At 35.6% G+C, this 24,684-nt stretch overlaps 1 protein-coding gene and 1 long non-coding RNA gene across 5 annotated transcripts in view; one reads left to right on the top strand and one right to left on the bottom strand.

Annotated features, from left to right (window-relative positions):
• Positions 1 to 24,684, bottom strand: part of LOC101744717 (protein TANC2) — a 307,082-nt gene that overhangs the window by 146,512 nt on the left and 135,886 nt on the right. For 2 of the 4 annotated variants that reach the window (XM_021350970.3, XM_012694343.4), the window contains exon 1: positions 7,948 to 8,362. The exons of the other annotated variants lie outside the window; for them this stretch is intronic. In XM_021350970.3, coding sequence (XP_021206645.2) covers positions 7,948 to 8,023 — 76 coding nt within the window. In that variant the 5' untranslated portion in view covers positions 8,024 to 8,362. Of the gene's footprint in view, positions 1 to 7,947; positions 8,363 to 24,684 lie in introns of those variants that run through there. 4 annotated transcript variants of the gene reach the window in all.
• LOC110386004 (uncharacterized) lies at positions 4,081 to 9,316 on the top strand. Its single transcript, XR_002431247.3, has 2 exons — positions 4,081 to 4,183; positions 9,176 to 9,316. It is a non-coding gene; the product is annotated as an uncharacterized LOC110386004 (long non-coding RNA).

Here is a 24,684-nt window from a genome sequence, read left to right as displayed (position 1 = left end):
CGCTGTCACGATTGTAGGTTGTGATGTTTATCTATGTAAATTGCCATTCCATATTCACGGTTTTACAGGGTTTCTGTATTCGCGGTATATTCACGAAACATACCTCGCGAATAATTGGCATTTGCTGTATAGACGTCATGACCAATTCGATCCAAGTCTCACTCGAATTAGGTATATAGTGGCCGCTTCGAATGCTTCGTAAAGCCGTCGTAAGCTATTCAAAAACTCGGAAATATTAAAATGATAATACATAAATATAAACGAGAACTAGTTTTAATTATATCTGCGCAGTACCAAAGTCGAAGAAAACACTTTATATTGTCGAGTTTTAACAAATAATAAACGCTATTGTATTTCAAATATCGGCGTGGGAGTTCAATTATCGTCCGGGAGTCGAGGAGCGGCATATGGTTTTACCCCGGAATAGTTTTTTTTTTTCTATCGTCTCGTACTTCGACAGGTAACAACACCTGAGACCTTTGACGTACTAAGTGCCGTGTTATCCCGCTAATAGATAGTTTTAGTGTCGTTTATAGGATTAGAAGGCATTCAATTTAATTTAATCTTGTGTTATAGTATAAGATGAATATTGTAGTTAAGTATTTTTTCGATTTGAAGTTAGTTAACGGTTGACTTGTTATTTAGAAGAGGGGATAAATTATTGTTTTTAGTAAATATTCACTATTCACTAATTCATTAAAATAATGAATGAATTAAAGTTATGTTCAATATAAAAAAAATCGTATGACATACTATATCTTAGAGTAATTGTTATTCCTCCAATTCTACAAAACCCGTTGATAATAATTAAAAAAAAGTGCATTATCCATTCTGCATTATCATTTTGAATAAGCCTCTCTATCTTCGACGCATCCTTTTCAAAACCTGCTCCCAACTTCTCGCCTACGTTAATAGACTATATTCCATCTCGTTCTAACACAGTCAAAACGAAAGGGAGCATGTCTAATTTCAAACGCCCACAGCCTCCTGCACTTCAAAAGTTATTATTTCAATTAGCCATGTCGTGGAGTGAAAAAAAACTTCGTCTATTGACAAACTTTTGAATAATTCGTAGACCAAAAATAAATTCGGTTGTAAAAACAAGCGTTAAATATTTTATAGTTTTATTATGGGACCGGTTGTGTAAGTTTTATTAGAATTAAGGTGTTTACGATCGAAAAATGGGCATTTACCGACGAAATGTGTCTCAGTTTTGTTAAAGGAAAGTGATGTTATTGAGGTGCGAAAGGTGTTTATCTTGTATGTATTTTACCACGAGGAAATCGTGCGTAGTAAAACTAGATTATTTTATAGGAAAATACTCTAAATTTGCATTATATAATTCACGTTAGCATATTTGTGAACTTGATATCCACGCAAAAGCAAATGAGACCTTATCGAAAATATAGCTTTAAAAATGGGCTTATAAATTTAGCATGAGATAGCAATGTATACGACTACGATGCACCAAAAAAAAATTGAACACGAATGATAAAGCTGGACTCATCTCATGAGCTGGGGAGCTTGGGAATTCGAAAGCGATTTTTTTCGTGTCAGAATAGACAAGCCATATTGGGGTTGCTTAGTGGATAGTCGCACTTCCACAAGTACCCCACAGCCCAAATGCATTTGGTGATGATGTGGCGATTTGGCGAAATAACGACAGGAACTCTTGAACATCAAGGCGTAAATTCACTTACATTCTGTCCTATAAAACTATAATTGTCATTATGTAACATCAGTGCATTTTACTAATTCGAAGCGGCTGTACAGGAAAGTTAAATAAATTTCATATAAAGATCAAAGATTTATGTTCCCCTCATATAACACAACTATTTGTCAATCAAATGTAACCTATGGGCTTTAGGCGGGATTCACTAAGCGACAGGTAGTCATATGGGGTCTTGCGTTGACCTCGAGTAATGCAAATAGAAAGCGGATGCAAGGCAGTTGAAATATTGGATATTATGTTACCGTAGCTGTTTTATAGGAATGTATGAGGAAAACGTGCCATTAAGATTTGTAGCTGAACAAAATTGAACTTTGGTCTCTTAAGGTGATTGCGAGGTGTGCGAATTTGGTAAGTAATATATTTTTTCTTTGACTAAACGCACAAATGAGTTCAAAGTGCATCTTTGCGATACTAATATCACCGTCTACCGAGAATCTAGAAGTTCAAATTATATTGGATAAAAAATATCTATCTCCAAAATTCGATCTACCTTCTAAAACAGGCAAAATGAAGGACAAGCATCACAATCCCCTACTACAAATTGTGATATAGTTATCTATCGATATCTTCATAAAGAAAAAACCTTAAAGCATACATTCCGAGACACAAAAAACAAATTAATAAATATGTATTTACAAATTAGTAAGCTTCTTCCATTGGTACGTTTATTTAGGTCCGATCATTGTTTTACATCGGTCCAGGTAATCGAAGTATTATAACTGGTTTTTGTCTCCACAGATTCCAGTACGAACTTGTCGTGTAGCCTTCAAAAGGACTTGCACTCAATTTTAGTTGACGGACATTTCTTGTTGCGTTGATTGCATTGATAATGTATTTCGTATTAAATTACGTTGTAACTTTATCAATTCAGTTACAAGATGATGGATTGGGGCCGTTAAGAGGCCACCTTTGGATTTTAGAAATTAATGTTATTACAATAACGTCATTGATTACAAGCTCCCCAGAATAATTTGGCCACATTTAGGATTATCACCTGTTTCGTATGATATAAAACAATGCGTAGATATTAAATATCAAAATTTGTTTAACAAGGATTTTATTCCGACCGTCAATCGACTAACGAACGAACTCTGACTGACATACTATATAAAAAATGTTTCTGTCAATTTATTTAATTTTCATGTTACATGAGTAGTTAATGTTTACCTGGTGTATTATCAACTAGGCCACAATACTCGTACAATACGGAATACAGTATAGTTATGTTATGTGACCAAAAAAAAAACTAACATTGTTTCAAAAATGGGCTTGAATACTACAGACGATTTAGCAGGTCAACATCCATAAAGGTTAAATGAAGAAGATCAGTAAAACCATTGAATAAAACTTTTAGAATTCATTCTGCACCAAAATTGTAAAAATCCAACCGTATTTAATGTAAACGCACCCATTACCACCAGTTTAAGCCAGATTCAGATTGACACGTAAAAAATAAGCAATTGTTCAATCACTGGCTTTATATTTTTTTTTTTTGATGGTTCCGAAGATAACTCTTTTTTTAATCCAATAAACTATATATTTAAAGAACAAGTAAAGCCTTCGTGGCTTCATTTCATTTAAATCACTACTTAAAAAGCAGCGTAAAAACGAAAAATGTTTTTAAAAGAAGCAGCGACTTGTAAGAAAATCGTAAAAAAGGAAACTCAAACAGTAGCTGAAAATTGAACGCCTGTCCATGAATCACTTAGCGACGTGACTCAACATGGTCGTAAAAATGTAATTCTTACATTATTGGTTGGTGGCGAGAAAAATAAGGGAGTAGTCGCGCCCTTTGTACTTTAGGCAGCACTTTATGAAGCTGCATCATATGTTGCTTTGACTGTTTGCTTAGAGATAATTGAGAAATACTTTAAGTATGAGTGCTTTTATAAAATACGTTCTCATCGCAGTCTTCTGATTATGCTATTATTTGATAGATGTAAATCATTCTAAACGATACAAGTGAATAGGCCTCGAAGACTTATAAATTTGGGTAATTACCGACTGTGGATCTGTTTTTGATTTGCGAAATAAATATTCAGGCCATTGATTACCGGCTCGATAGGGCTCTTAATACGGGATACCACCTATTCGAATATGGTTTATAGAGGAGGCAGCGTGTTTATGTCCAAGTTAAATTAATTGACCATTAGAAAATTCCATTTCTACTGTTTCAACATCTTTAATGGATTAGTTAAGTTTATCAATTATAAGAACATTTGGATTCATTACAATCTTGTATTTATTGAGTTGTATAAGATTTTAGTTAGCCAGTGCACGGAGGTATAAAAATAATCTCTTATTGACAGAACTAATGGTTCGAGACTTTTTATTATTCTTGCATAGACTAGCGATTCATCTTGAGATATGGAGAAGTGTCAATGGCATCTGTCTGTTAAGTAGTTAAATACTAATGATACAAAACATGAACGCTGCGTTGTACACGATGTTGTATGTAATTATTTAAAATACTTTGTTTTGACAAATAAAAGCATTTTAGACTTCGGAACATTTTGGGCGGATACGTCGGTCCAGGAAATCCTATCAGCGCCCTAGCATTTCCTTAGTTCTCCGGTTACAATACATCTTTTATTTTCAACCTTATACCCATCTGATGGTGAGCGGTCACCGTCGCAAATGATTTACTGGTGGTAGGACCTATGGTGAGTGCGCACAGGTAGGTACCACCATCCCCCCTGTTACGAATGTCGGGTAAGAGAGTGCACGGGGAGTCGTTTGGTGGGTAGGGCCCTTAAACATCCTTGGACCCGCGGTCTGTTCTGAACATTTGCAGACAGTCAAGTCCTACACACCCCGCGCGCCCCCTAGACACGGAAGCCTCACACGAGGTTCCACCTGCCCGAAAAAAAAAGGCCACTTTTGCGCTGACGGCCTCGTATATGGCCACTAACGGGGAAATTTTGTAATCGAAAAGGGCTAACGGAATAGCATGTTTTTTGTAGCTTTCACCCCTTCTCTTAATATGCGAGCGAATGCTTGGTCACGTCGCGATTGTGAAGTTATTTAGTGCAGTCCAACTTCTGACTTTCTCGGTGGTGCAGTAGCTAGCGCCCCGTGACTCTTGTGCCGAGGGTCGTGGGTTCGATTCCCGCATCGGATCTATCTATATCAGGCTTTGGTACCCATAACGCAGGGATTCGTAATTTGGGGCCGGATGATAGTGTGTGATTTGTTCCCAATTATTTATTTATTTCATTTATTGGATCTTCTACGTCTATGAATAGTTGAAGAATTTTATGAATATTCTTTTGTTGATTCCTAAATGAAGTCACGGCCTACTAGATGTAATGTGGTCAGCCATATCCATTTACGCCACACCCTCGAGAAGATATGGAGTTATTATTCTACTCCATGCTGGTAAATAATAAACCAAACCCAAAAAAAGTCGTATAGAGGTGTAAAAGTTGTTAAGTTCGAATATTTTATATTATGAATATCACCAGCTTAATCGGAATTTACATAAAGTATTGTTATCTTCGACCATTAGTCGTATCACGTTAAAGGGCTTTTTGTAACTATCAATAACCCTAAGTTTATTGGTTGGCAGTGAAAGCTTGAAAGCTCAACGAGTACTTAAAGCTCAGCGTTACCACAATTTGCCTGTATTTTAAGTCTTTAAGAGTAATTTTACGATCGCCGCTATGTTTAAAAATGCCTTTGGACATATTTTTATTGGCCTACGTTGAAAGATAAGCGAGCAATATTCAACGTACTTAGAGGTCATTTAATTTACAATGCGAGTTTATTTCAAACAATCTGATCATCGTGAGCACAGATGAGCATAACATAATAGCTTACCCTCACTCCAATATGAAGCAAGACTAGAAAACATAGAATCAGCGGCTTGGCTGTGCCCCTGGCATTGACGACTATGAGCGACGGTAACCACTCATCATCAAATGGACCGTATGCTCGTCTGTCTACAAAACTAGCCGAAACGGCAGCGTTTATCCAGACATCGTATCTAAAGCTAATTTGCGCGTACTATCCAATTTATAATGAACTTGCATTCTAAATGCTTCCTAAGCTAGACGTATCCTTTATTAAGCGAAGCTTATAACGAGTCCTTGAAGTACATCCTGACTTTACCGATATGCGACGGAGACCACCTACGATCAAGTGGGACATAAAGATATTTGCCTTCGAAGGCAATAAAATAAGATTATAATGACACTTGCATTTAATACACAACAAGAAACACATTGAGAATTAAATAGAAATAATTGTTAATGATTTTTTACTGTTAAAAATATTTCATTACTATTATGTAATGTTTTACGTATTTCTAATAATTTCGTGTATCTGTTTTATTTAAATGTTGATAGGACCGTATGTATTATCTGGAATGAATCGTTTTAAGCGATAAAACCCTGCGTCTATTACACTTAAAATTGTTAAAATTTGTTTGTGTTGTAACAACACCTGTCTTCTTTGTGCACTTACGTAAAGTAAACGCTAAAGTTCTATAAAAAAAAAACCGTTTACCATATCATTAATATTCTCGACAATAAAGTAAATCTTGCATTCCTACAACAGAACATCATACGCAAAAGAAATATAAACAAGCCATTAAACCAGTCAAGTTTATCGGTGTCAAAGATTTATGCAAAAATTACATGGCCACATCAGTACTTCCTACACTAAGGAGCGCTCGCGTATTGAATATAATTAATGACCATCAAGATATACATATTTAATGGATATATGAATACGATATTAACATAAATGCTAAAACGATCGATAACCTTGCCAATTAGCCGAAAATGTTTTAGGCATTCGTTAAAATGGTCCACTTTCGTGTTGATTTTTTATTGCTACTAATGACAGAAAGGGCACAATCCCATATTTTTTATTGGCGTAGATAAATAGAGCTTCACGGTCACCTGCTCTAAAGTACATACCAGAATCGATCGTAACCATAACATATCCATATATCCATAATACAGAGCACAACTTTCAAGGACTAAAAAGCAGAGAGAGAGAAAAATAGATCAATCTCAACTGAATTATGTTGATGTGTTACCTATCATATGAAATTCACAGCTTTGCGTGGGAAGAGGGTAGAGGCGATTAAATGTTGAGCCCCGGTAGCCATTAGACCGTAAATTAACCATAAGTAATATTGCCTAATTACACAATAAACAAATTTTTTTTTGGCAGTCCCATGGCATTGCATCATCCATTATCAAGAACACTAAAACCGGTAAGATTCAAAATTGAGTATCCAATGGCTAATAATAGCCAGTGGATAAAGGCAATGCTTGGGGCCATTTTTTCAGTACTATTTGCTTTGTCTATTCAGGTTGATAACCATCGATTCAAGTAAATTTTTCAGAACTCTGAGACTCTATAGAGAAAAAAAATATGCGAGAACATATTTCAACACATATCAAGGTCCAACTTAAATCGAGTGAATTGCGCTAAGTACTTTTATTTTATTTATTTATTAGGAATTGAATAACTTTTCGAACGAAATAAGAGTTAGGTAGGCATTCAATTTAAATGTTTTTTCATGGCCTTTTTTAAATATCCGCAATCAAAATTTTTAAGACTTCAAATTATAGCGCTACTAAAACGAATCTTGGAAGCGTATTTTTTACATTCCCAAACGCGGTATCTCTGACTTAAAAATAAAATAAATATCTGGATACAGGAGATCGTGATATGTGTTAGTGAAGATATCCTTTTACAGTCGCCGACTTTCGTATTCTGTTTCGAAGTGGACGCTGTCTCCATAAAGTTTGAAGTCTGAAAGGCGTAAGTTATTCTTTTCTGGGTTTGAGTCATTTGTGGCATTCATGACTAATCATGTTGTTACAAAACATGATGTGAAGATTTTTAACAATTTCTCATTAAAATTGTGCAATTCTAATTTAATAAATTTTTTATGATAACACAAGTCAAAAGGTGAATACTATAACTGAAGAATTTTCAATGAATGACTTTGAATATTATGATAAATATCCGTATACCAATTGTGTGTCAACGCTGATAAGAAATAATCGCGAATAATTCGCAGAACTAAACAGTTCCACTATGAAGCTAGATATAGAATATCTTAATGACTCTCCTGGCCCCAAATTTATCAATAACAACGTATAAATCTATTAAAATTACTATATTATTGGCATCAAATATGTCAAAACCTATCAATGAATATAATTCTAATAAGTATTTCGTCTCGTTGAACTCACCTAAAAAGCTGAGGCTAGGTTTGTCACCCACAGAGTCATCGTCACCATCAAAACATTCAAGTTTTTTCGCATTCATATTTCCATAACTTTATCGGGCTAGTTTCGTTAAAGCTCCTTTTTTGTAAAGCACAGAAGGTCACAAGCACTCGACTGTACACAGCACACAGGGATTTTAAGCCAATTTAGTTTTTGATAATCACTATGAATCTCACTGAAGCTACATTACTAAAATGAAAAATGGATCGAACAAGGAAAAAAAAAAACGTAATGCACTTCGAACATTGGATACTGTCACTGATTCAAGAATTCAAAATTTGTCCGTTACAAATTAACCTCATACAGCGTCCGCCACGATCCAATGCAACAACGCGAGTGCGGCGTCGCACACGGCCGGTCGGACGGACATGTACCTAAGTTCAGAACGTACCAGTACCAAGTGACCTGCAAGCCACTAATCAGATTATGCGAACAGTGCCTTTTGTTTTGTTTGTTGTTTTACAAGTGTCTGAATGAAAGAACGAGTTCAAGTTTGAAAATTTGACACGACCGTGTTGTCGAAACGATAAGTAACGACTTAAGTGAGATTTAAACAAAGCTTAAGGATTTGTATAACAACAGCAGTTAAAATATACGTAATCGAAAATTTCGGTTCACCCTTTCTGTATTTCGAAATTAACGTATTGTTTAGCAGGAGAGCTTCGGAAGAGTGCATGATTTGTGCGCATGCGCATCGGCACAATGCGATCGCGATACACAGGGGAGGGTCTTGCGACCCTTCGTTTGCAATAACTCATGTTTTGCATAAGATCAATTCGTTATTTTAAACTTTAACTTTTTTTTTTGTTTATGAGACTTGCCTCGAGAATTAATTTGTTCTGATAATAGCTTTGTATTGAATAAAATATTATTTGGTTCCATAACGTCACTACATCTATTGTTTCATTTTAAGTATATATTTGGATTATTAAAACAGAACAAAGATTTATGTACTATCAATAAACCTGTACAGTTTTACTAATTAACCTAGAATTTCAGCTGATTATATAATAAAATAAAATCAATAAATTAAGCCAACATTAAAGAAAACTTTAGCGATAATTCAAGAGTCAAATAGAAGTTTACATTTGCGATATTATTAGCAATACCCATGCGTGTTTAACTTTCACCGACGAGAGCTGGGTTTGTCATTCACGAGTCGTCCGATGATTAATGATCTTCGAAATTACAGGTGGCTCTTACGAAATTGACTCCGAAAATAGGGCCAGGGACCATGGAGTGCATAAAAACGATTCGAAGACTGTGAGAACGTCCTGTTATTACATCCTAATCTATTTGTAGGCATTTTGGAGAAATAAATGATTTAACGATTTTTGAGTATATTTGAGTAATTTTAGAGACGTTTTCATAAAAATCTAGTAATTAAAATTAGAACTAAGAAATAAATGATACAAGTTTTAGATCTGATAGGATTGATATTTAGAACGAAATGTTATTGTTGCGAACTAATCCGAGGTTCATCTTGTATTGAATAGTCTATAAGCTGTAGTCTGCTATGGTTATATGGCCAAAGTTTCTTTGCCTACAAAAATATACCAACATTGATTAAATTATGATAAGGTTCAAATTTAAATGATTCAAATGTGATATCCGGAAATATATAATTAGTTAGGTATTTGTTTGTTTGTTACGCTTTAACGTTTTAATTACTCAAGTGACAGTTATGAAATTGCATAAAAGATAACCACATACCTAAATACACGTTATCAGGTGTGCAGAGGACACTTTTTTCTACTTATGTGGATATCCTTGAGAGGCTATTTCAGCTTTGACTTGACGTGTACGTGAGCTCATGGGGCTCAAACCGGGAGTGTTGCTAACACTGGCCCTAGCAAGAGCAGTATTTCGCAGAATCTACCACAGGATCATAAACGCGACCCACTGAGAAGTTCCAGTGAGAAACTCAGTGGGCTGTGTCTATGGCTTAATTTACTCGTCGAGCCCTTCGTCGCAAGCGACGGGTTCGGCGTGGATGGTGACCGGTGCTTGAGGGACCTAAAAGTACCGTTAATGGATCGGGAGGATCCATATTGACATGGAGAAGGACACTGGAACCGTACTTCACATGCCGAAAATGTACTATCCCCTATGTTTTTCGCGAGATAATTTTCTTGTAAAAGCTTATTATATTAAATTTGCGTTCAAAAATAACTATATATTTTTTGTGTCAAGCTTAACACTGCACTATAATGATCGATCGATATGATTTAGTTCATATCGTAAAAGGATCCGAACCGCTTAAAGATATTTAAAGTTTATCATCAATAGTTATTTGCATAATGATACATTTTTCAACGAAATTGGAGTCATTTTCGCAATAAAATTTATAGTGAAACCGGTTTAATGCCAGTAAAGTTAAACGTAGGTTACGTATGTGGGGTGTTATTACATGTGTTTTGCAGGCAATCTTAAATGTCATGAGTAAATGGATCAAGTTTGGTACGTAACTTATGAGTGCAAAGTAAGTTCTTACGATTTTGTCATAAAACATAATTTTTTACAAGAAACATAAACTTCTTTGAAAGTCTAATTTATATAGCTTGATGAGGTTACTTATTTATTTACAATTAAAGATACATAGATCATAATCGCTTTGATGTTTTAGATGTGAATTGGGGCCATAAATGCTTTGGCCATTTGCGCACACTTCTTTTTTAAAACATCAATTTAATTTTATGTTACACGATCTTAATATCTTGGGTATAATAATAATATGCATATAAAGATATAGTAATTTATCTATAGCCACGCATTATATTGTATCCAACACTGAACTTGTCTAATGGATCATAAAAGAAATTAGATTTTAAAATTTCCGTCTGAATACGAAATTTGAGGGAATTTTATTTTTGAGGGACTATTTGAGGGACTATTATTGTTTATTCGATTTAAAAACAATAAACATTAGAAAACCTCGATTGTTACAAATTTGTTAAAATAAATGCAGTTATTGTCAAAACTTTAGCAAAATTATTGCACACAAACTTAAAGATTAAATCAGTACTTAGTTTGAATTCAGACTTGCAATTAATTAAGTTGACAAATGTATTCAATAATGAATTCTTGGCTCCTTCAGTGAGTGGATTTAATTAATTTTATTGATCTTAAAAAATAAATGTATTTGTAACTGTGCTCTTGCTTTAGGAGCCCGATTAATTTGGACACTTTAATTCATGGTATACGGTAAACAATGATATAATGAATTTGTATGGAAAATGAAATAGGCGATCTCCAAAGGGAACCACGGCGCTTATGAAATGTAGTGTAGGTCCAAACAGCAATGCAACGATGCTACTCTGTCACTGGTTAAAACAAGATCTTATTCTGTGACTACTTTAAACCAGATACCTATACTATATATTTCTCCGTGTCTGTCATACTGAGTGACGTAACTGCTTTTCACTTTGCTGCAATAGTATATTACGCACCGAGGGAGAAAAGTAGGACATTCACACCCGCGAATTGTTTTGTGCGGGATGTTCTACTTTTCTTCCTAGGTGGTTATACAATTTTTTTTCAACCGGGATGAAAAGTTCGCTTTTAGTCCCTGGCACGCGGGACAAAAGTACCCAATTCTCACTTAGATGACAGCGTGATGTTAAAACGTACGTAAAACGTAAAGGGTCATATTTTAAAGGTTTGATATTATGATAAGTTAATTGTTCAAAGAGAGAGTGATAATACAGTAAATAATACATCTTGTTTATTGTTTGTAGATATAATAAATGGACGTAGAAAATAAAATCGATTATAATGTCATTAGACATATTGTAGGTTTGTGCCTTTTTTGCTGCCCTTATAGCTTACGGCCCATCTGAAGGTGAGTGGTTACCGTCGCACATGGTCTTCAGCAATACTAGAGGCAGAGCCAAGCCGCTGCCTACCATTAATTACTTTCCACAAGCCTCGTTTGAAGAAATACTCTTGAATCTCTAAATAGCGTATCCAACCATTTCAAAACAAGAGCTATTTCAAGGTCTACCGTCGGGTCTCAGTTGTTCCAAAATCCCAAAGAATCCCGAACGGTCCTTTAAAGGAAGGCTATTTAAAATTCCGCTCCCGTACGGAGCGATGTGCGCTCCAAACATTTTTAAGCGTTCGATCTCCCTGGACCTTTCCCATCAAATTTTTTTAGTCCCTTTTCGTTTTTTGTTATATTTATACGACGTTCTCGTAACGAACAATTTCGAAATTAATCATCCTTGTGATAAAACTATTTTTGGAATAACGCTCGAGTTGTGTTTGGTTTTTTTTTTTTTAGGTATTACACGCTTGTCGATTTTTGTGGTGTAATGAATCATTTTTGGTTATAAAGTGATTTGCATATTAATTGCATTTGATTTTAGATTTAATCTTACAGCTTTTAAAACGATTTCAGTCATTTAACGTTCAATATTCATTAAAGATGTTTATCTTAATCTTCTACATCATACGTTATATCTACTGTGAATAATTTTAAAGTATTTATAAGTTTAAAAAGTTCTAATTTTAAAGTATTCTGAAGAATTGAAGAATTTTAAAGTATTTATAACAACAATTTACATGTTCCTTCCACTCAAATAGTCTAAATGCCGCTAGCGGCTATTCCGCCGTACAGAAATGAGCTTAAGTTAATTTTGCAGCAGATTAGGCAAAACGATGATATCAAGTAGTACACACTATACTCTATTCCAATTACGAAGTCCCTTTTGACACTTCTTAGAACGCAACTCTTCACGTTTCGCAAAATTTGAAATAATAATCCTTTTTTGTTCATGGTCGTTAATCATCATTTAAAAAATAAACAATCAATCTAAGTCTTTATACAATTTATTTACACACACAATAACATAATAATAACATCTGTCTCATGGGATTTCGTAATTGGAATAGATTTAATACCAGTTCTTATTATAAGATTTTCCGTCTGTGGCAGCGGATAATACGGTCCATCTATTGGTTATGGATCATGGCTATCCATGGTGGCTGGTAAGACAAGAGGCACTAGCTACAGTGCTGTTTACGAAAATATTTCTTCAAACTTGTTTTGAAGAAGAAAATGACCAACATCAGCAAGAAAAATCAACGATTTATGGAGAAGTATAAAAGAGATACCCCGTGCCCATATCTTTAATAGTATTTCCTTATAACTATTTTGGTCACAGATATACATCAAAATGCTATTTTATATCTTAATTTATGAGTCAATTTTATATTTCCTGCATTCAACTACACTTGTTCTGCTTTCTTTTTTGTTAATGAGTTTCCGAAAAACGATACATATCAAGTAAATTTACGATTATCGCCTAAGAAATCAGTTGAACCCTTTATATTGGTGCCTTACTCGTATTTCGAGATTAATTGGCGTGATTTGACAGGATCGCTATGGTTTCGTGCTGACTTATAAACACAAAAAACGTTTTTCTCTTCTGGTATAATATTTTCTACATATGTAACAAGTTTGGGTACGAATGGTGTATTAATTCGTTAAGAATGTGCTTCGTGTTTGGTTGTTGTCAAAATTTTAAGAATAATATTCTGATATTTACTGTAAACACTTTAGCTAGAGGTACTTACTGTTTACTCGTTTTTTTTTTTTAATTTCTGTTTTTTTCCTTACCTACACGCTGGTAGCCTCGATTGGGATTCCAGTTATGCATGTTTTACGCGAGCTCAGGGGAATCAGCCTCAGAAAAATTGATAGCCCTAGCCCTAGCAAGAGCAGTGCTTCGCTAAATCTACCACCGGTCCAAATCGCGATCCACCGTTGGGTAAATTTGTGTAATTACAACTTGAGAGGAGAGTTCTAAGCCCGCTTGGGTAAGCATCAACGTCCTGCTATATTTATTGCAAAGCAGTAATACGTTTTAGCTTGAACAGTGGGATAGCCTGTATACACTTAGCACCAGGTAGGTCACTTTATAGACATCCCAAGGCTTATCCCAAACCTCAACCAACCATATACACAAAAAAAAAAAAAAAACACCTGAATTGACGATCATCTCGAGTAGGGCGAATGAATTTATCTGATTTAAAAAAAAAACTGGAGCGCAATCACGCGTTGAATCGTAATTTGTTTGTTCGGAGCAAAAACATCGGGTGTCACGTTACGGTGGTGAATTTACAATTCATAACGCATCTAGTTAAATACGTTTCGAGAATTCGTAAATGTTTTTTTGGACCCAATCGAAATTGAGACATGTGGCATTTATTACGCATAAACATTTCCGTTTTCATTCAGAACGTTTCCAAAGATTATTGGTAGGGCTATATAAAATCAGTTGCGCACTTCATCGAGAGGAGTTAACTCCGAAGTGCCGGTGAAAGTGGAAACAGAAATGTAAAAACAATTAAAATATCAACGCTCAAAACTTTTCCCGATACTTTCCAGTGATAAAATGTAACGGCTGTTATAAAATCATCATTTTATTGTTACAATATAATCGTTATTATTTTTAATTGCTGCCAAGTGCTTTGTTAGTTGTAGATTGTACAGTCTAGTTATATTGCACCTTTAGAAGTATTGGTACCCATTTAGAAATTTTCGGATTTCGATTTTAATTCAAAAAAGGACCTAGAACGAGCTTTTTAGCGACTCTTAATAATCAAATGACCAAAAGTAGCTTATAAAGGGATAGACTTACCTATCCATTGGTCTCTTTCACTCCGTCCCCTTCCTCTACGTATTTTCGATTTGAAAACTCTAATCGATATTTTCCAAAAACAAATTTATTGGGTTGGGTCTCTAAAATTTTAAAGGTGCGATATATCCTTAGAATGCGGCCCACAGAAATTATCCAGAAGTTTTTACTTATTACCTACCTAACTACAATCGTCTCTCTAAGTGCATGATTAAAATTGATTGCGCTGTCAAAAAAATTAATAAGGGTTCTTCGATTTTTTGATAAAAAAGATTTAGCGTTAATTTTGTCCGTGTGAACTTTGTTGAAGATATTTTTCTCGATAATGTAATGAAAGTAGATGGTGTCAAAGGCACTGTCGCGGCCGGAAAGCGACCGTTGATCCCTGAGTCATCGGAGGCTGAAACTTGCCTTGGGCCACTAAAATGTTGCATATTCGCACCGACTCCAAAAAAGAAGGAAGCCATATCGTAATTTCGATTCAGAGGTTTTCTTTATAGGCTAGGTAGTCAATTATATATGGTAAAAATACTTTTGTTTGATCCATTAAACCGCAACCGTGTTAGATGAATTGTTAAAATGATTGATGATGAAAATGAATTAAAGAGCGGACGGTTAGCGCGGTATGGACATGTGATGCGTAGAGAGGAGATGTGACTAGAAGATGTATGGAAATGGAAGTACCAGGTAGAGGGGGACGAGGTTGACGGAAGAAGACTTGGATGGAGTGTGTGAATGACGATACGAGAGAGGATTGAGTGCTGAGATGACGGCTGATAAAAGAGAATGGAATAGAAAAATTCACTGTGCCGACCCCACCTAATGGGATAAGGTGGAGACAAAGAAGAAGTTGATAAACACATTATTGTTTGATTCATAGAATGTATTTAACTCATATTTAATTAGGAATTAGGCCCATATTGTAAGTTTAAAAGCATATTGCAGTGTCTGTAGCGTTAAATACAAATAACTAAAATAGTGTTAAACTCTTTAATTTCAAATGAGTTCTGAGCCCTCCCGACGCCAATGTGTTAAATTTGAAAATGTCATATCATATTTTGTGCCTCGATTCCATTAATATTCGTTACTAGCGACCTGCCCTCGCTTCGCTTCGGAAACATGAAACCAAAAAAAAAATATATAAAAAAAAAATAAAAAAAGTAGCCTATGTACATCAGGGACAATGTCGGCTTCTAATGGAAAAAGAATTTTTCAAATCGGTCCAGTAGCTTCGGAGCCTATTCGAAACAAACAAACAAACAAATCTTTCCTCTTTATAATATTAGTATAGATTGCTGATTAAATCACAACTAACTGGTCCAAAACATTAAACGTTACTATATAAGCTTAATGATGTTAGAAAAATGAAATACTAATTTGAGGTCACATTTTCTTAAGTATGATTTTGTTCTCACTAGCTTGTATCGTAGTGTGGACAGCCTATCGCAGGGTTGCACCGTAGAGGCTATTTTTTATATAAACACCGCAGCGCTGGTAAGATAACTAGTGATTGTTGTACTGGCGTATTTTTATTACCGGCATTATTTTTTTCTGGTCTATCTACTATTCAAACCAAAATATGCTACTTTGCGGCAGAAGGAGGCAGTCCAGTGCTAATGACTCAAAAGCTCTACAACATATTCTACCAAGAGCAATTGCGGTAAAATTTGTAGCAGCATTTTAGTTCACTTTCTTTTTTTTTCATCTAATAAGTAAATCGCGTGGCATAAATGCGTTTGCACAACCTGTTCCCATTGTTATTTGTACGCAGGGAGCGAAAATACGTGTCGCAGAAAGCGTTGGGAGCCGCAAAACGTCAAATCAACAGAGGACCGTGAAATCTTCGTTTCACGTTTGACCTGCAGGTCTTATTTTATTGGTCTCATTCTTGTTTTATTTCACTCGTATGCTGTCTTGCCTAAAACAGTAATAGTTTTTTAATTATTTGAAATTTAATGACAGTTGATTGAATATAATTGAATGGATGTTCGTGTGAATGGTTTGCGGTTTTTTTTTTTTTGGGAAAATTTTACTTTTTGTTGGTGAATGTGTAGTGTTGTTATTTTGTATTTTTATATTCCTCATTCAGGCATTTTGATTCAATAAATAATTAAGAGCACTATTTGTATAGGAAATTGTTACTTGTAGCTTATAAGCTTTTGAAACCTAAACGATGTATTTAACCAAATGAACATATTTGGTTAAAATGTCCAAAAATCTTCATCTCTTTCTTAAATAAAACTAAGTTCCTCAAGTTCCATAATCATTTATAAAACCAATAAAGCAAATAGATAAAAGAAGGATTATTTCTTGTTCAATCGGCATTGGTTCCCCAAACCTAAAATCGATGTATTAAAACTAAAAGTAAACGTAAACACTGCAGTATATTCAAAGTTATTCTATTTCAGTCACAAATCTATAGCTCATGCTGGTTGCATTTTATAAAGATATAAATATTTACTTCCGCGGTATGTTATAGTTCACATCTGGCCTCATACTGCCAGGTGAGTTATTTACAAGGATTTTTTCAGAATAATTCCATTTTTAGTTTGTGTTATCGTGTTTTAAGACCAACATCAAAGATAAAATGGGCCTGTTTTGATTTTTGGGTAAACAAAAGAAGGTTTGAATTGATTTTATTTAATTTCAATATCCTGAATATTAAGTATGTAAAACTTCGATTTACGTGCTTAATTGTTCTGTATATGAACTTATTCGTTTGTCTCACAAAATCTACGGATAACTACTGTTTATGCTTCCATAGATAGTAATAATATGTAATTAATTGTATGTTTTTTATTTTATATTAAATAATTTCTTTATGCGTGGCTAGCCTCAAAAAATGAACAGGTCTATCATCAAAGTATTGTGGCAAGTAATGGATGTTTGAATAATTTATTGATAGGTTATGTTTTTTACAACCCAGTTGCATTTTCCTTAGAAAGCAGCGACAGCTTAGTTGCGTAGTAATCATAATTTTATTGAAGAGTTGATTGTTTTGGAATAACGGTTGTTGTGGGGGGAACTTTGGCACACGCATTGCAATATTGTCGTGTCCTATGACGTTGGGTTAAGATCGTGTGATTCAGGCGTCACTCATGGACATCAGCAAGACCCCTGTCGCTTGCGACGAAGGGCTCGGTGAGTAAATTAACCCATAGACACAGCCCACTGTGTTTCTCGACGGATCATCTCAGTGGGTCGCGTTTTCAATCCGGTGGTAGATTCTGGGAAGCACTGCTCATGCTAGGGCCATTGTGAGCAGCACCTCCAGTTTGAGCCGCGAGAGCTCACCTACACGCTATGGTAACGCTGAAACAGCCTCTCAAGGGTATCAGCATAGGTAGGGAAAAAAGCAAGACCAGAGGCACTGTGAAACCACTGATAGAAGTTTTCATAACATGTCGAATAGAATACAAAATTAGAGTTCAAGTGCTTGAGCCCCACTGTAATATTCCATCATATTATGTCATCTTACTTTTTAGGTCAGTTAAAGTAGGCCTGCTATTGAAGCACCAGACACCGCCAATAGAACCTGAGACAGTCAATAAGAAGCGCGAATAGTCTTGTTTCATGCCTGGATGTTGAACCCTGGAGCAAATATTTGTACACTCCACAACCGATCAGTAATTATTGTAAGAATTAGAAGCTTTCTGAAACTGTTAAAATTGCATTGTCTTTAGTGCCGTTTTCAGACAACAATTAAATTCTACCAGTAGGTTAATTTGAGAGCGAAACATCAGCTCTTAAACGTGCCAAAAGTGATAAGTCTTTTACTTTTATGTATTTTGCTAGAAACAATTATTTATCTTTAGTGCGAAGTGGAGTTTCGCCATTTTACTCGTTTCAAGGTAATTTGAGGGAGCAGGCAGCAATTTTTCAGTATCTCATAATCATTTATCATAGTTTTATTTTATATTTAATACAGTTGCATTAGCCAAGTATAGTTTTTCAGCTACAGTACTTTTATGGAAATAACTAGAATCATCATTCGTCTTTTTTCCCGTAACAGGCACAAGCGTATATGATCCTCTTGTTGGTGAGTGGCTACCGCTGCTCATAGGCGTCAGTAATGCCAGGGGCGCAGCCAAGCCGGTGCTTACTGCTTAGTAATCTCCGCGAGTCAACCAGCGCTCAGGGTACACCATGGAAGGGAGTTCACTCTAAAACCGGATGTCACATCATCTTTATACCGCGATCAGTTTTTTTAATCATTATCATAATCAGCTCCCAAATCTTCATTAATTTATAATAAATACAACGATCGGTTAAGCAAATAAGCCAATAATTGATTTGCGAAGTGAAAGTTTGAAAGGCAAGCTAGCGTTCGTATTGAAATTGCGAGTTTTTGTTCTTATTTTGCAATTAAACCAGTGTACGAATTGGCTCATGCTATTTGTTTTCTGAATTGAATACTTTTGGCGGTCTACTTTGACGATGTTGTGATTAATTCGTCTTGTATACGCGGAGTTGATAGTTCGGTTTTTATTGCAGTAGATGCGCAAACAGGATCCAGACTCGAGTCATCTTTGAAACACATACATGATACATAAAGAAACTCAGAGCTATGATGAAAATGTAACTTAGAAAAGTAGCGGCCTGGTTTTAGTATTCACCTCTAGTTGATTTGTGTATGTACACCTCTAGTGTGTACTGGTTTATGCTATTTTTTTCTGCTAGCGTATAGAATGCTAGTTAATAGTATTTTATGATCGTTATAGACCAGACTGCTGAGGTCGGGGAATATGAAGCCTCGACAGCTCCCAAATTACGAGACGTTCCACTGATGTCCTCTGTAATCCCTGTCTTATCTACCGATTTAACTCTTTCCTTAATTCTTAGCGATTTTAAGATCTAACTAGACCAGTGCAGCTCCTTATTTTTTTTAGAGTGAAGCTTACATGGCTTTTCGAGACTTATACTCTTACAGCATTCAATACATATTTGAAACCGTAATCTCACGCCTGAATGTAGTGCATTACAATTTAGTGCTCTGAAGAATTGTTTGAGATGATACCATCATCTCGTTTTTACCATTGCGAAGTGGGCAGCTCCGTACAACCTGCTAGAAATTCGTTTGGCACTATATGCATCCACTGGATATCTCACTGGGTCCGAACCAGCAAATAGCACGGCTTTCCGTCATCTAGTTGCACTTTATTAGGCGATCTCTCTCCCTCTCTCTCTCTCTGTTCCGGGCTTGGCGACGGCTAATTAGTTCTTCTATGATGATTACCATCACATTTTACCATTACGATTACAGGCTCAATTGTGAAAAAAACGAAATCGCATCGCATCGCACCACCCGTGTTCGAAGTAAATTTCATCCATACTACCTGGAGCCACTGCGTTCCTCCATAGTGCGTTTCCAGAGATCTTTTTGGCCACGTACCATCCGGCTTTGGAATGAACTCCCCTCCATGGTGCTTCCCGAGCACTATGAGATGTCCTACTTCAAACGAGGCCTGTGGAGAGTATTAAGCGGTTGGCAGCGGCTTGGCTCTGCCTTGTCACTTAAAAATAAATAAATAAATTTAGTCTCTGCGTAGGTATGTGTTTTGTCCGGTACTCCTGTGAAATAATTATGGAGCTTCTTAATTCCTCGATGTCACGTGAGTACCGCGCTGGATCGAAGCGGTTAATGGCGAAAACAAGAATCCCTTTCCCTTTCGCATTCGAGAATATGCGCTACCAGTGCGAGCACAGAGAGAGAGAGAGAGATGATCTTCGAACGAAACAAATGTTGCAAAAACAGGCTTATTAAAAGATTTTGTTTAACTAAATCTAGATTTTTGTCACATATGAATGTAGTTGCTAAAAATGTTAATTGCAAAGTTACGTGAAAGAATGTAACAAAAACCGAAAAATATATAAAATATTGTTACCGTCTAATGTTTAGTTAAATTCAAAAAATCCGGCAATTCAAGTCAAGTCAATTTTATTATTCTAAAGAAACAAGTATGCATATTTTAGGATTTGTTGCAGCTAGTTTTAAATAGAGCACATAGTCATAAACATAGTATAATGAGGGCATAATTTAATTTTTTACTGACTGATTTTTCATGCTGCTGCTGTAGTAAGCATCCTTGCTACTGGACGTGGATTCGATTTCTACATTGAGAAAATATTCGTGTGCTGAACTGGTGTTTTCATTTATTAAAATATATAAATACTTATAGCCCATTATAAATGCTGTATAGTCCAGCCCGATTTATAGTTGCCCAAGTTCTCTTGTTCGGGGGACACCGCCTGCACCGGACGAGTGCACTGACTGATTAAAATAAAACATGACATATATATTTAAACGTATATAAATGTATGGTGTGGAGTCAGATCAGGGGCTAGGGCGCTATTAGTTTCAATTTTTTATTGAAATAATAAAAAATACTCTATTTTAAAGGATTCTTCCATTCTGAAGTTGTCGTGGCCTAAAGGATAAGACGTCCGGTGCATTCGTATCTAGCGATGCACCGGTGTTCGAATCCCGTAGGCGGGTACCAATGAACGGGTCTAATGAATTACGTACTTAACAAATGTTCACGATTGACTTCCACATTTGAAGTTGAATTGATTGAGTTATTAATTACTCTGAATTGCAGTGGCCACGACATATTAATGTTGATTAAGTCATGTACTTTATCTGGGCCACGTTAGCACCGTTTATAATGGCTTAGTGGTATTACTGAATGGATGTTATTAATCAAAGAGACTAGATACAATTTTTGTTACAACTTTAGAACGTGTCTTTAGTGGTTTGTATAGTTGCAAATTCATGAGATTCTATGCGTTGCTTGCTATTCATGAGCATTGGAACTCAGGGTACTGCAAAGTAGGGCAACATTGATAAGCATTGTTGTGGCGGTAGATATTTGACAGATGAATCGCACTAATTAGATTATCGAAATATGTTTGCATGTATATAAAAGCTCCGAAAAAGAACATCGAAACTTAATAATGGTGGTAGGACCGCTTGTGAGTCCGCACGGGTAGGTACCACTACCCGCCTATTTCTGCCGTGAAGCAGTAATGCGTTTCGGTTTGATAGGTGGGGCAGCCGTTGTAATTATACTGAGATCTTAGAACTTATATCTCAAGGTGGGTGGCGCATTTACGTTGTAGATGTCTATGGGCCCCAGTAACCACTTAACATCGCGTGGACTGTGAGCTCGTTCACCCACTAAGCAATAAAAAAACAAAAAAAACCTTCGGTCTACCGAAAAATGCCATTAGCTCGGATAATGTGTCCCTTTTTAATTTCCCCAAAGCCCTTTTAAAAAACTAGGTGACACGACACATTAAACTCCAATCAAATTCACGAAATGCTTCTAAATGCCATTTTTGTTTTGCAGACAATAAAATTATAAATTACATTATGGCCAATGTTACCATGAGTAAACTGTAAAAAACAGATATCAATTTAGAACAAAATAATAATTAAGACTTATTAAATTTATAGATGTCACAAGTATTTAATAGTTTACGGTACTATTTCGTAGTTAAAAAACTTTTCCTTCTCCCCCCTCCTCACATATCAAAATCATCGACGCCAATCACTTTATCGATTGGACATCAACATGGTCGCATCACTCATTATCAATACACCAAGCATCTAATCCACACGGACATCCAAATCCTCCTATCTATGCATCTTACGTTTCCCATACCAAATCTACATCTGAACTGCATGCAAATGAACTTCTACATATATCATTCTCTCATTAGCTAAGTCATTTTACTTCAAGCTAACTGGAAAGTTGATATGTATTTATATGATTAACCTTCATCGTGTGAACGCTATCATTATTAAGTAGCGATGGAAAGTCGAAAGCGTACCGGTCTGCATGTGGCGCTTTGATATTTCCACAACAATTTTACTGAGCATTCAAAGCGAGTTTCTATTGTTTTGTTTGCAATGAAAATTGCTTTTCGATGCTCGGCCAAAAGCGCAATGGTTACTCACAAAAGTGTTAAAAATTACCTGCGAAAGAGAAAACAAAAGCTTTTAAGAACGCAAACGAAACATGTAGTAATGTTTAAAAAACGAGGACAGAATATTGAAAGCGCATGTGATAATTACGGAAAGATTCTAGTATGGTTATATTATGTAAGTAGGTTTCTTTTAAGTTATTAACATAATTTTAAAAGAAACAGGAAGAGAAGTGTGAATTACACAAAAAAAATCAATTTTAATTCGTCGAGCAGTTTGAAAATAGTTTTTATAATGAATTTTCTTTTAGACGCAAAATAAATGAAGACCTGCGGGAAACACAACAATTTATTACTCTGATTATTAATTATTACGGAAAATAGACGGTTAAAAGACTAAAATAAGACTCGGGCCAATTGATGCTAAGCTAATGATCCCAATTTGGATGTTGGGGGCCATCTCGAGACACAAGATTGAGGCCGTGCTGGAAAAACAACTGCTTTGCATAATTAGCACCAAATTGCATACTCCTATTACTTCATGTACTACTAGTCGGATTAAGAAAGAGTTGAATTTTTATTTATAATGTTTTCCTAATCTAAACGTTTGTCTCCAAAAAATGTATAATGTGAAATTTTCCGACTCTTAAAAAAAATTGTTAATTTTATACATATACGATAGGTTGAAAAGATAACAAATTACGTAAAACGGTCGAAATTCGACTATAATCACTGACATTCCATAAATCATTTTATGTAGTGCATTTTGTCTTATGTTTTCTTTTTTTAGTACCTAGATTAGCCTAAAGCTCAAGTTCAAAGCCTACCTCAGATTATATGGCTACTAAAGCCTATAGATATTACAACGTATGTTTCACTAATCTATTTTGATAAGTGAGGTCGAAATTTGAATTTTCACAGTCATAAAAGCCCACCAATTGAACCAGAACACATCACCGCTTCGTGGCCCAAAATAAGTAGGATGGGGGAAACTGTACTTAACTGTTTTGTCTTAGGCTATTTATAGCCTATATTCTGCCAATGCTGGTCCCAAGCCCAGTTGAGAAAAGAGGAGGGTTGCGTTGGAGTTCAACCTTTCCACCGTAAAACAGTCAACGCCGAATGTCTGGCGGCGGTTAATTAGCCGGACCCAAATATGCCTTCAGCGACCTCGAAGAACTAAATCTCTTCCAAAAGCACTGCCGTGGAAGGACGCAGGCCACCACCACGTGTATTTTCCCAGGACAGCCTCATGAGGCCACGACCCTCAGCATTGAGGATTACCGATGTAAGGAGATTTATAGATATAGATAGTGAATTAAAGCCGTCTGACTAAGCCGAAATAAAGTCTATTGCATGTCCTTATATTTACTTCATCAAAACTATTGGACACATCGAAAAAAAAAAAAAAAAATAGCAACGCACTCCCTTTAGTAGTGCTTAATGATATTCCTTGCTATTTATTTAACTCATAAAGCTTTTCATTAAAGATTTATGTCTCAACCTTATGTCTCATAAACACGAGTATTATTTGACCTAATATCGAACCCTGTTAAACAAGAAAGCCATAGGAAGATGATTTCGCACACTCATTCGCTTAATGACAAATTGATTTACCAGATTTAGCGCAATCGTCTAATTCTGGTAAATCAGTCCGCGTGAGTCTTGTCGACGGCGCTGAAAAACGAATACAGCGCGGATTCCTCGCTGCGGCGGCGCGAGTTTGTTTAGTAGAATTGTTAATCGTGTACAACGCTGCATATAATATTTACACGTTAACAAAGTCGTGTGTGTGTGCGTTTTATTTATCGATATTGATGTACTTTTACTTGTAAGCCGAAGTAAAGATTAGAAATGAGATGCCCGAAAATGAACGTACATATTAGTAGTTTGAAGAAAAGTCCAATGAAACGAAATTAAGAATATTTAGTATTTTTTGTAGCTGTTGATCAGAAGAAAAAGAACATGTTTCTTATTTTGTGGAAATAAACATTTTAAAGGAGCAAATTTGTTTTGATTATGACAATAATAATAATAAATAACTAGGAACAAATCAAGCATAGTCATCCGGATCAAAATTAGGATTCCCTGTGTTATAGGTGACATAGACTAGACTGACATGCAAACTTATATA

This window comes from Bombyx mori, chromosome 23, assembly GCF_030269925.1.
Source record: "Bombyx mori chromosome 23, ASM3026992v2".
Classification (NCBI taxonomy): domain Eukaryota; kingdom Metazoa; phylum Arthropoda; class Insecta; order Lepidoptera; family Bombycidae; genus Bombyx; species Bombyx mori.
This window is presented reverse-complemented; position numbering and strand designations above follow the sequence as displayed.